Source organism: Callithrix jacchus, chromosome 12 (genome assembly GCF_049354715.1).
Source record: "Callithrix jacchus isolate 240 chromosome 12, calJac240_pri, whole genome shotgun sequence".
NCBI classification, from domain to species: Eukaryota; Metazoa; Chordata; class Mammalia; order Primates; family Cebidae; genus Callithrix; species Callithrix jacchus.
In genome coordinates this window covers 59555018-59568415 of record NC_133513.1, presented here as the reverse complement: position 1 = coordinate 59568415, position 13398 = coordinate 59555018, and the positions used below count along the sequence as shown (strand labels likewise).

General features: G+C 51.8%; 1 protein-coding gene across 8 annotated transcripts in view; it reads left to right on the top strand.

Annotated features, from left to right (window-relative positions):
• The window catches only part of PALD1 (phosphatase domain containing paladin 1), a 100481-nt gene that overhangs the window by 77664 nt on the left and 9419 nt on the right, over positions 1-13398 (top strand). For all 8 annotated transcript variants that reach the window (XM_078345647.1, XM_054242951.2, XM_035268091.3 and 5 more), the window contains exon 18: positions 1695-1835. In XM_078345647.1, the coding sequence (XP_078201773.1) occupies positions 1695-1835 (141 nt within the window). The remainder of the gene's footprint in view (positions 1-1694; positions 1836-13398) is intronic.

The following is a 13398-nucleotide window of genomic DNA, read 5'->3' as shown; positions in this document are numbered from 1 at the left end:
TTTTCTTATTACTCAGAGATGGGGAGTCTCGCTATGTTGGCCAGGTTGGTCTTGAACTTCTGGCCTTAAGCAATCTCCCTATCTTGGTCTCCCAAAGTGCTGGTACTACAGGCATGAGTTACTGCACCTGGCCAGGGTCGGGGATTATAATCAGATGAGTGGTGTCCAACTCCAAGGTCTGTGCAGTGCCTGGGGGCTGTGCAGGTTAGGATGAGGGTCAGGAAGCTTATCATACCCCCTGCATGCTCCTCCGGCCCCAGTATGTGGCAGCTATCTGTTTTATAGATCAAAGTTCTGCATGAGGCTTTGTTTGAAGCAGGGTTTCTACTGCTTAAAAAATAAGCACATTGGCCGGGCATGGTGGCTCACTCCTGTAATTCCAGCACTTAGGGAGACTGAGGCGGGAAGATCACCTGCGGCCAGGAGATCAAGACCAGCCTGGCCATCATGGCAAACCCCATCTCTACTAAAAACACAAAAATTAGCCGGGTGTGGTGGCACGTACCTGTAATCCCAGCTATTCGGGAGGCTGAGGCAGGAGAATTGCTTGAATCCAGGAGGCAGAGCTTGCAGCGAGTGGAGACCGTGCTGTTGCACTCCAGCCTGGGTGGCAGGGTGAGACTCCCTCTCAAAGAAAAACAAAACAAAATGAAAACAGCGCCTTAGGTCAGCTTAACATTGTATGGGTGCATTGGGGTGGTTTTTGTATAGTAGAATACAAAGCATACAAAATGGCAGTTTGGAGTCACAGTCGTGCATTTAGTGTCTTGAACATCTTAAATGATTTCTTCTCCCGTGTTTTTAGTAGAATTGTTTCCTAATGAAAACCGCGTCTTGATTGCGTCTCTCCTGTGAGCACTGTGTGCGCTCTGTGATGTCTTTGGCTGTGACAGTCGAGTTTTCCTCCTCTGTTGATGTGCTCTGATGTTGAAAATCTGAATGTGTCGTGTGCAGGATATTAAGTTGTGGACTGGTGGGCTTGCCACAGCTTATCGACATTTGAAGATACTGATACCTAACATCCTCTTAAGGAACAATTTGCCTCCAAATTTTAAGCTGGAAAGTTAATGGAATAAGTTCCCAGCACTTTTGGAGGCCTAGGGGGTAGAGTGCTTGAGCCCATGAGTTCAAGATTAGCCAGGGCAACATAGCAAAACCCCATTTCTGCTGAAAGTGCAAAAAATTAGCCAGGCGTGATAGCACGGGCCTGCAGTCCCAGCTACTTGGGAGGCTGAGGTGGGAGGATCACCTGAGTCCAGGAAGTTGAAGCTTCGGTAACCCTGATCACGCCACTGTACTCCTGCCTGGATGATAGAGTGAGACTCTGTCTCTGACAAAAAAAAAAAAAAAAAAAAAAAAAAAGTCAGTGGAATAACTAAAAAGGAATCATAATCTATGGCTTTTTAAGATTTTCAGTACAAATTGCAATGTCTGTATACTAATCCTCAACACAACCAGTAAATCCTAATTGTGGAGGAAAGAGCAAAGCACTCAGGGAGCCTGGCCTCAATGTCCAGAATCCCCCTGTCCTCCCTCAGTCTGAGAACTGAGGGGCAGGCAGGGCTCTGTGGTCAGTGCCTGGGCCTTAGGCCTGATGTAGCCCTTGGCGAAGGTGCAAGCCTGGTACTGGGGCTGTGGGCTCTCACCTGCCCCTGCCAGCTTCCTGTCTGCTCATCCCCCTTCTCTGTCCCCAGGTAGTAATGAAGGTGGTGCAGCTGCTGCCTGACGGGCACCGTGTGAAGAAAGAGGTGGATGCGGCGCTGGACACAGTCAGTGAGACCATGACGCCCATGCACTACCACCTGCGGGAAATCATCATCTGCACCTACCGCCAGGTGAGGCCCCCCCCAGCTACCCTTCCAGGTGTGCACGGCCCAGAGAGTGGCTGATATGGCTTTGGGGTTTCTAGGGGTTCTATGGGCCCCTCCTTGGCTCTCGGTCACTTTTCCACCTCTGGAAGTGAAAGTGATCCAGGAAATGGCCACATCCCCAGTCCCAAAGCATTTATACCAGATTCTGGAGTGGTAGGGGGATGTGTGCAGGGGCCCTGTTCAAAGCATTCAACCACTGCTGCAGCTCTGGGACCAGTCAAGGATGTGGCCAATCAGAGTGAACACCCAGGACCCCTGTGGTGCCAGCTGTTCACCCTCTAGTTTCTGGGTCCTGGACAGGAGTGAGGTGGTGGGTGGGTGGGGACCCTCAGGGTCTTGGGGTGGCTGTCAGGATTTGTATGTTTGTGCTGCCCTGGGGCTGGCTCCCAGATGGGTTTTTTTTTTGGTCTGCTCAGTAAACATTATTTTTAAATAACTCATTATATTATAAAAATAAAGTTTTGGCCAGATGCAATGGCTCACGCCTATAATCTCAGCAATTTCGGAGGCTGAGACGGGCAGGTCAGCTGGGATCAGGAGTTGGAGACCATCCTGGCCAACATGGTGAAACCCCATCTCTATTAAAATACAAAATTTAGCCAGGCGTGGTGGTGGGTGCCTGTAATCTCAGCTACTCAGAAGGCTGAGACAGGAGAATCTCTTGAACTTGGGAGGTGGAGGTTGCAGTGAGCCAAGATCGTGCTATTGCATTCCAGCCTGGGTGACAGTGAGACTCAAAAAAAAGTTTCATGATAGTCCAGATTTCATGTAAAAATCTGGATGTTCAGCCTATCTGGAAAGAATGTGCCCTCAAGCCTGCCTGGGTCCCCAGTACTCCCTATTCTGTTGCACTTGGCCCTGCAGGCCTGGTCCCGTGACCACAGGCTGGTGTGGACACTGGAGTTTTCCACATGGGCCTCAGTGTGGAGCACTCAGTTCTGTTCCTCTCTGGCCCCGTGAATCTGATTGGTTGCTGGGACAGAGGCAGGTGCTCAGTGGGAGGGGCAGCAGTGGGAGCCAGTGGGTAGAGGGTAAGGACTCCCTGGTGCTGAGAGGGGGCTGTATGGGCCAGCCACGTGTTCCCTACTGCTGGCCAGCAATTCTCAGAAACAGCTCTTGCCTGTGGCCTCTGCAGAGAGGCCTGCCCCAAGCCCAGCCCTATGCTCAGCTGTAGCTATCTAAGCATTGGGGAAATGACTGATTGGGCCCAGCTTTTGCTCAGGGTCGTGGATCAGGCCCTGACTGGGGCACAGGGAGGATGCCTGGCTGGAAGGCAGAGCAAGTCATCTGGCATCAGTCTGGGTCCAAGATCAGAGGTCAATTGGGAGGAGAGTGTGGAGAGATTAAGCGGCTGCTAGGCCAGGTGCAGAGTGGCTCATACTATAATCCCGGCACTCTGGGAAACCCAGGAAGGAGGGTCACTTGAGATTAGGAGTTTGAGACCTGCCTGGGCAACATAGAAAGACTCTGTCTCTACCAAAAAAAAAAAAAATCAGCTGGGCATGGTGGTGGCTTGTGGTTCCAGCTACTTGAGAGGCTGAGGTAGGAGGACTGCTTGAGCCTAGGAGGTTGAGGCTGCAGTGAGCTGTGGTCACGCCACTGCACTCCGGCCTGGGTAATGGAGATTGTCTCAAAAAAAAAAAAAAAAAAAAAAAGCTGTTAAATGTGGGGAGAGGAAGGTGGTTAAGGAGTTTCAGAAGATGGACTTTGCTGGTTTAGGAAGATCTGTTTTCTTCAGGGCCACAGTTAGATTGGATCCTGAGTCTCCTGAGATGCCTTTGGGTCCCACTCACTATGGTCTCCTGGCAGCGATGAGCTAAGAAGCTGACCTCCTCCCACTTTCAGAGGACGCTGAGAGGGCTGAGAACTGAAGCCTCCAGTTCCGTCTGAGCTGGAGGCCCAATAGTTGGAAAAGGATGCCAGCTTCAGAGCACCTTAAAGCCTCCACCCTATGCTGGCCAGACTCTGTTAGAGAGCTCCCTACCTCCCTGACTCCCAAAGCTGATAGGCCCCCCTTCCTCTGAGCTGCAAAGCCCTGGATGTCCATTTCGAGGCACCCAGAGGGTGGAGCAGGAAGCTTGACAGGGCCTGAGCCATGGGGAGAGCTTCCCCAGAGCTGGCTGGGAGCAGTGCCCTCAGGGAGAGCCCAGGTGGAGGGGCTGCATGGCAAAGGCCAAGGGCCCAAAGATGCAAAACGAGTTTAGAGGCAGTGAAGTTGGTTTGGTGCCCACATCTCAAGACGTAGAAGCTATTGGAGATGAGTTGGTATGGGCGAGTTGGCGTTCCTCCTTGGACATTAGAGATGGAAGGGTGGTTGGGGCTGTTGGAGGCGATTGCTTTTCTCTGTTGGCATTGGAGAAGGAAGGCGGCTGGGGCTGTTAGAGGTGGTCACTCTGGCTGCCTTCTGGATGTGGTGTTTTTTAACGAGGAGAGAGGAAGTAGAGCCAGCCGAGGATTCTCACCTGCTCCCACCAGGTCACCCACCTCCATTCCAAAGGCAAGGTTGGTGGTGACCTCTGCGGTGGGAGGATGGGGATCGCTGAGCCCACACCCGGGCCCTTTGGAGAGTCCAAAGGCAAGATGTAGAGTCATTCCCCGGTGTGGACACGAGGTGGTGCCAGTGAGCCACCTGGTCAAATTTTTAGAGGCACTGAAGCTCAGAGGGCTGAGGACATGCTCTGGTTCAGGAGCTCTCACCCCGCATGTCTAAGAGATCAGTCTGAGAGTCTTAAACCATGCTGTGCCTGAGCTGTATCCCTAGAGAGTCTGATTTAGTCAGTGGGGTGTCTTGGCCAGGGCACAGATCTTGTTTTTGAAGGCTCCCAGGTGATTCCAATGCACAGCCACAGCTGAGAGCCACATATTCTAAGCAGTGGCCCCCAGCTCTAGTGGGCTTCTGGACCACCTGGTGGACTTACTGAAATGCAGACTGCTGGGCCCCCCTCTGGAATTTCTGATTCTGTAAGTCTGGAAGTCTAACATGCTCCCAGTTGATACTGATGCTGGTGGGGACCACACTGGGGGACCTGCCACACCCCTACAAACCCCATTACAACAGCTTTATTGACATACATGTGCCATGCAATTCACTTATTTGTGGTGCGTCCGTGGTTTTCAGTACATTTACAGAGTTGTGCATCCAGCACCACATCAAGTTTAGAACATTTTTCATCACCCTAAAAAGAAACCTCATACCTGCTATGAGAAAAGAAAAGAAAGCTGCCAAAAGCTGTCAATCTTTCTTTCTCTGTTGATTTGCCTGGTCTGGTCATTTCATATAAATGGAATCATACACTCTGTGGTCCTTTGTGTCTGCCTTCTTTCACTTAGCATCATGTTTGAAGGTTTATGCATGTTGGAGCATGTATTATTCATTTTTATGGCTGAATAATATTCTGTTGTATAGACATATCCCTTGATGTCTGTCCATTCCTCAGCTGATGGGCATTTGGGTTGTTGTAGAACTTTTTGGCTATTATGAATAATGTTGCTGTGAACATTCGTGAACAAGTTTTCATGTGAACATCTGTTTTCCTTTCTCTTGGTTATATACTTAGGAGTGGAATCGCCGGATCATATGGTAATTCTGTGTTTAACCTTTTCAGGTTAATCACCGTGAGTTGGTGGCTGAGTGGGGATGAGAGTCTTCACTCCCAGCCCACGTTCCTCCCCGGACCATGCTGTCCTTGACCCAAGGATCTCATCCTTGTTGCCCCAGTGGGCTGCAGGGAGATTGCGGAGGCTCTAGAAAGGCAGCGGTGGCCGCTACCACCCCTACCCTCTATTAGTGACTCCTGGAAATTGGCAGCCGGGTCTCACCTGCGGTATCGGCTGTTTATTTAAACTTCTACCCTCTGGTTTCAAACCAGAAGTCCCCAGGTGGCCTCCAGCAGGTCTGTAGTTCTCTGCTCAGAGCGTGGCATGCTGTGCCTTCAGGGACTGCCATCAGCTTGGTCAGATCCCCCAGAGCTCTGGATGAGCTCAGGCTTGGGCAGGGCTTTATTCCCTCCATCAGCTCAGTTTGCCTAGGAATGTTCCAGGTCTGGTCCACATTTGGCCCATCTGAAGTTTTCCTCCCAAGAGTCCACTTGGGATCCTGGAATTCAGCAGCACGTGTCTACTTGGCTTCCTGCCCCTCACTCCCCAGAGCCCCCAGATGGTGAATTTCCTTTTCCTGGCCCCCTGCCAGCTGCAGCAGTCAACTTACACTTTAATAATAAGCAGTTAAAAACACAGCTCCTGTGATTTGGCATTTGTGCTTCTTCAGCAATAAAGCTATTCCAGGGCCCTCTGTGGGGAACAGTGGAAGGATTTGGATGTCAATTTCCTGTTGCAGATCAGAGAGGAGGGCTCAAAATGTGCATGAATCTTCATCTGCGCCCTGAGGTTGCACAGCAGGAATAAGGACAGCACCAAATGCTTAGATGGTCCAGGGAGAGCAAAGAGTCTCCCAGAATCCTGCCAACTCAGCGATGATTTTACTTTTGGCCTTTTCTTTCTGGGCTTTATGCACTTGTGTGCAGCCTCTCTCAGAGCTGTGATTGCAGCAGGCCCACAGATGTCTCTCATTGCTCACATAGGCCGCGTTTGTGCATTTCAATATGTGCCCAGCCAGCACGTGCCGCCTCAGTGCTGGGCCCTGCGCGGGCACTGGGGGGAATGGTGATGAAAGGTGCGTGGAGCTGATATTCTCGTAGGGCAGAGAGAGGGAAAATTAAGCAGTAGCTCTGGCTCATGGGCATTTTGTCGTGTTTGCCAAGGAACCCTTACATCATCAAATTTCGCATTCACATACCACGCAGTGAGTGGAAGTACCGTTTCCCATGCTGTTCTGTATGTAGCATCTGTGGCCCTTCACATTCTCTCCTGTCTTCCTCTGGGATGAGGGTGATGTGGACCTTGTAGTGCATATGGCTTTTTCATTTGTGTGGATTATTTCTGTAAGGCTGATTCTTAGAAGTAGAATTATTGAATGAATTGAAAAGTAGGAACTTTTTTTTTTTAATTTCTGAGATAGAGTGATGCTCTGTTGCCCAGGCTGGGATACAGTGGCACGGTCTCGCTCACTGCAACCTCCACCTCCCAGGTTCAAGCAATTCTTCTGCCTCAGCCTCCCAAGTAGCTGGGAATACAGGCTCACGCCACCAAGCCCAGCTAATTTTTGTATTTTTAGTAGAGACGGGGTTTCACCATGTTGGCCAGGCTGGTCTTGAACTCCTGACCTCGTGATCCGCCCTCCTCAGCCTCCCAAAGTGCTGAAATTACAGGCGTGAGCCACCGCACCTGGCTAGAAACTTATTTTTTTAAAAAATATTTTGGAATGTTTCAAACAAAATTTCAAAGCAGAGAGCATAATTTCCTGAGCCCTCGTGTGCCTACCTCCCAGCTTCAGTAAGTACCATCTCTGCCAGTCTTATTTCATCTCAAACCCTCTGAGCTCTGCACTGAATTATTTTAAAGCACATCCCAGTCTGCACATTACTTCTTCTGTGCATAGTTCGGTGCGTGCCTCTAAAGAAGAAGGATCTTTTAAAAAGCAATCACGCCACCATTATCGCCTCTTAAACAACAGTCACTACTTACCAGCAGATACCTGGTCAGTGTTTAGATGTTCCCACTAATCTCATAGGCTTTTTGCAGCTGGATCAGGACCAGACAAGATCCACATGTTGCATTTGGTTGACGTGGCCCGAAGTCTCTTTTAATCACGAACAGTTCTCCTTTTTCCCCCTGAAATATATTTGTGAGGTAGCCTGGTTGCCTTGCTGGGCTTCCTGGAGCTAATTTTGCCCGTTGCACCCCTAGGTTTAAGTTGGCCTGTGCTTCCTGGAAATGGTCGGCATCCAAGGCTTTATGAGAGTCTAGGTCGGCGTGGTGGAGTGGTTACTGGGGCTGCTGCATGCTACTTGCTGGGGCCGGAAGGTCCTGTCATCTCTCCTGTCACAACTGGCTTCCAGCAGTGTGCATCGCCAGGATTTCTTATTGAGAACTTGCAGAATGGCGATCTGCCGGCTCTCTCATTCCGTCTATGTTAATTAACTGCAGTATTTCCAGAGTGAGAGGCTTCCCCTCAGGTGTGGTGCGGACAGACAGTCAGGTTCCATGCTTGCTCTTTCCTTTACTTTCCCTGCCTCTGGTGGATGGGTTGGTTTGGGAGATGCTTGTCTAAAAATGAGGGAAAGATGCTGGCTTCAGCAAGGCCCAGTATTCCTCCAGATGTGGATGCGGTTGGAGTCTGAGGGGAGGGTCTGGGTGACTGGGGTGAGAGCTGGCAGGGAGAGGGATGGAGTAGGGCTCAGGCAGAGGGGCAGGGAGTCACTAGAGACCCAGTGCTGGCCACACGTGTCCTGACATCTCCTTGGCCAACTTGGGAGTCGTCCGAGAGCTGCCCATGCTGGGCTGATAGACGCCCTCACAACCACAGTCCTCACTTCATCTGTGTGTGACAAAGGGTGTGTTAATGTTCCAGTTTTACATTTGAGTAGGGAGGCACTGAGCTGCCCAAGAACACACAGCTGGCAGATTTAGGAGGGGGTTGAGACCCGGCCCCTGACTCCTAGATCGTGCCTCTATGCCACGCCACGTGGCCTCCCAAGAGGGAGGAGGCACCACTTCACCTCTCTTCGCTCACCCTAAGCCCTGCTGCAGGGAAACAGAACTGGAAGCCATGGTCCTTGCCCCTGAGGAAGTCGCCAACTGAGCAGGAGAAGGATGAGGAAAAGAACACATCCCACACACAGGTCCTTGGGTGCAGCTGGGAGGTGGTGGGACCAAGCCTGCACACACATTTTCCACTGGGACAGACCTTCCCTGAGGGAACAGCCTTGGCCCTTCTCTCTGCCTAGGTCTGTCTCAAATGGCTGGACTTCAGGGGGCTGCAGCCCACCGGTGCCCCTCCATTCTCTAGTTAACGCAAGGTTGAGTCAAGGCCTGGCTGCCCTGTGCATGTGAAGGGGCCAGACGCTCAGGGCATTTTAAGAACAGCCTCAAGGCTGGGTGTGCTAGTTCACGCCTGTAATCCCAGTACTTTGGGAGGCCAAGGTGGGAGGACCACCTGAGGTCGGGAGTTTGAGGCCAGCCTGGCCAACATGGTGAAACCCTGTCTCTACAAAAAATACAAAAATTAGCTGGGCATGGTGGCGGGTGCCTGTAATCCCAGCTACTAAGGAGGCTGAGGCAGGAGAATGGCTTGAACCCGAGAAGCAGTGTGCTGAGTGAGCATTGAGCTGAGATCCTGCTGCTGCACTCTTGCCTAGGCGACAGAGTGAGATTCTGTCTCAAACAAAAAAACTGCTTCAAAAGGAAAAAAAGAAAGAAAACCCATTGAACTAAGCCACTTCCGGCACTTCGAACAGACGTGAGAAGGCTGGGCCCTGGCCGAGGAGAATCCAAGATGGCCACCGGCCCAGAGCGGCAACACCCTCTGGTGACTTCGTTGTTTCCTGTTGGGCTTGGAGAGGGAAAATGTTTGTGACAAAAACCAAAGTCAGGGCGCCTGGAGGCAGCCCTGCTAGAATCATTAATGCCAGCGGCACTTTTCCTGGGCTTTGGCTGGTGACGTTAATTCTTAGTGTTCTGTGTTTAAAACTGCCTGCTGTGTCTCCTGTCTTGCCTTCAGAAGAGTTTGAAGAACAGCTGAGGTGAAGGGAGCCATACAGGGAGCAGGAAACGTCCTCTGGTCTCAAAGCGAGGCTTACTGCATGAAGACTGTAGTGCTGTAACTTTGTGGATCAGTGGTGTGATCTCGGCTCACTGCAACCTCCACCTCCCAGGTTCAAGCAATTCCCTGCCTCAGCCTCCTGAGTAGCTGGGATTACAGGTGCCCGTCACCACGCCTGGCTAATTTTTGTATTTTTAGTAGTGATGGGGTTTCACCATATTGCCCAGGCTGGTCTCAAACTCCTGACCTCAGGTGATCCTTCCCTCTCAGCCTCCCAAAGTGCTGGGATTACAGGCATGAGCCACCACGCCCGGCTGTTATTTGAGTTTTTTACGAACTCCCCTTGGTCTCTTGTCCTCAGACAGGAAGTGAGATCAGGACATCTTATTAGACCCATTTGAGAAGAAACTGAGGCCTAATAAAGTTTTGTGATTGGCTGGAGGCTGGATCAGAACCTGGCTCCCAACTCTTCCATCTATATCCCTTTTCCTCCACTGTGGCAGCCATGAGCCAGGGTCAGTCTTGTGGCAGAGAAGGGAAGGGCTGGCAAGGAAGCTGACATCCACTACGGTGTGACTGCCTGGGTGGGTGCAGAGTTGGCCCGAGACTTAAGAAGCTGCCGGGAGGTCAGAGAGACCGGCTGTGTGCCCCGAGGTCTGAGGTCATTTCTTAAGAAAAATAAAAGGCCAGAGACCTCTGGCTCTGAGCCCCAGGCAGAGTCTCTCCCAGCCTCTTGGAAACCCTGGCTGCCAAAGTTGTTCCCCAGAGACGTGGTTCTAGTAGGTAATGTGTCTCGGGAGCAAGGCCGGAGCAATGAGGGTAGCCTGCCGTGCATGAACTGCCACATAAAATAGGACCCCAGGAAAGGGCTGCTTCCCCAGCTCTTTCACACCCAGCCTAGAACAGCTTCCAGAACGAGTGTTTGTGTGTGAGCGAGCATGTGAGTACATGGGTGTTCCTGTGTGTGTGTGTGTGTGTGTGTGTGTGTGTACGGTATGTGTTCTCAGTCGCCAAGACCGCTTTCTTTCTTTTTTTTTTTTTTTGAGACAGGGTCTTGCTCTGTTTTTTTTTTGAGACAGGGTCTTGCACCCAGGCTGGAGTGCAGTGGTGCAATCACAGCTCACTGTAGCCTCGTTCTTGGTTCAGGTGATTCTCCTGCCGCAGCCTCCTGAGTAAGTGGGACTGCAGAGATGCACCACCATGCCTGGCTAATTTAAAATTTTTTTTAGAGGCAGGGTCTTTGCTGCGGTGCCCAGGCTGGTCTCAAACTCTTAGGCTCAAGTCCCTCTCACCTCAGCCTCCCAAAGTGCTGGGATTACAGGCGTGAGCCCCCATACCTGGCTGCCGGAACCGCTCATCTCCCTTCCTTCCCACTGTAGGCCAAGCTGGTATTTCCATTCTCCAGGGGGACTTCCCTGCTTGATTCAACAGCAAACATCCACTGAGCACCTATGGTGTGCTGGGCATGGTTTCCAAGTGTGCAGCATTGGGCTTAGAATTGTTGGTGGACTTGGGAGGGGCTAATCTCAACTCCAGAGCCGCCACCTCCTTCACCCCCTGCGTGATCCCCAGAGACCCTACCTTGGTGCCTGCCCTGTCATTGTCCTGACTGTGGCTGTTACCAGAGGTGCCTGTTTCTGCTGCAAGGTCCACCTCTGAAACCCTGACTCCGGAACCCTGCCTGGCACAAGTAGGGACTCCACAAAGTCTCCCTCGAGCGAATGGAGGGAAGGTTGAGGAAATTATTGCATAAATAAATAGGAGAGCCTGGCTGTACCTTCATTATTAACCCCTTTGGTTCTTTGTCCCCATTGTTGGTCTTCCAGGGCAGGACATTCTGCACCAAGCAAAAGAGTCCTGGGTCAGGGGTTGGAAACCGTGGCTCCACCCCTGGCTTTGCCAGTAACTCCTGTGGAACCTTGGGCAGGTGTCTTTGGGCTGCCTGGGAACCCTGTATTTCCGTCTGTCACCTGGAGTTGTTACCCCTGCTCTGCCTGCCTTGAGGGGTGATGAGGACTGGTCTGGGGCCATGGGAGGTGGGATGGGGTGTGTGGAGGGAGCAGGGTGGCTGGGCTGCCAGGCAGGCTCAGTAGGCTACATTTGGGGACAGTGGGCCTCTTGAGGAACGAGACTGTGTCCTCTCAGCGTTGAATCTTAGTGCCTGACTTAGAGGTGCTGCTGAGCAGTATCTGTGGGACTCAGGCATGCAGAGTGGCCTGTGGCACCAGGTTGAGTCCCTGCAGGCTTTGAAATTACTTAACAAAATATGATGTCACCTTTGGAAAATGGGTTACTGGTATAGTTTGAGGGCCATTTTCTCCCTTCCAGGGGTTAGGTGCAGAAAGCTTCCTGTCCTGGGGTCCCACTGCTGGTCTGGCCTGGGGATATACTCTGCAGGGACTCAGTGGAGACCCACCACACAGAGCCAGAGCTGATTGCTTGAGGGCTGTTGCTGCACTTGGGAAGAGGGTAGGGTGTGAGCCCTGGAGACTGTCCTTCAGCCACTGGCTGTCTTTGGGGACTGTCAGCTGCCTGCCCAGCTGGGCTCCACCTCAACTGGAGGCAGAGGTCACCAGGCCAGGTTTCTTCCCATTGAGTGGGTGAGTGAGGGGACACCAGGGAGGCTTCAGTAATGGCAGGGGGGTGGCAGGGTAGGGAGGGCTGCTGTCTGGCTTAGCTTAATGAAGACCCTTGTTGGCTCTTCCTTTTGTTTTTTTTAGAGACAGTCTTGCTCTGTCACCCAGGCTGCAGTGCAGTGGCGCGGTCATGGCTTGCTGACTATACCCTTAACCTCTTGGGCTCAAGCCATCCTCCTGCCTTAGCCCTCAGGCCTGAGAGGCTGGGACTTCAGGCATGTGCCACCACACCTGCCTCTTTTTTTGGTTGAGACAGGGTTTTGCTCTGTTGGCTCTTTTTTTTTTTCGAGACGAAGTCTCGCTCTGTTACCCAGGTTGGAGTACAATGGCATGATCTTGGCTCACTGCAAACTTCCACCTCCTGGGTTCAAGCAGTTCTTCTGCCTCAGCCTCCTGAGTAGCTGGAATTACAGACATGTGCCACCATACCTGGCTAACTTTTTATTTTTAGTAGAGATGGGGTTTAACCATGTTGGCCAGGCTGGTCTCGAACTCTGACCTCAGGTGATCCACCTGCTTTGGCCTCCCAAAGTGCTGGGATTACAGGCCTGAGCCACTGTGCCCGGCCAACAGCCTGAGCTGTGTCTAGGTCTTCAAACATGTGGCCTCCTCGGTGGACAGGGAGGTCTGGGTTCCTGCTTGGGCTCTTTGGCTACTCTTCATGTGACCCTGGCAGGTCATGTGACCTCTTTCACCTCCGCCTCCCTTTCTGGAAGGCAAAGGGGTTGACACAGGCAACCGAGGCATCCTGTGAAGCTGGGATGAGTGTAAATGCAAGAGGCATGTGCTCGTCGTTCATGGATTTGACAGTTATTACACACATGCTAAAGTGTACTGTGCTAGGTGCTTGAGATGCCACACAAACAAAGGGCAGAAGCCCCTGGCCTCACGGAGTCTATGCTGCAGTGAGGGAGACCCGCCGGGCAGCACACATGTCAGGGCCAGGGTCTGTTGGACAGCGTGGCGTCCGTTGGGAGAAGCAGAGCTGCTCAGTGTCACAGGTTGCAACTCTCTGAGGCTGGTATTATGTGAGGAGTAAGAAGAATTTGCTAAAATGGTTGTAGGTAAAGAAAGACAGATTTTTAGAGAAAGAATGAAAATATGTTGGAAGGGTGCCATGGGCAAGTTAGCAAGAAAGGAGTTGATTGCAAGGAGACAGGCTGGCTGGGGATTTTTAGGACTGTGCTTGTGCTGTGTCAGAGGGCTTTGTGCAGTGTTGATAACACCAAGG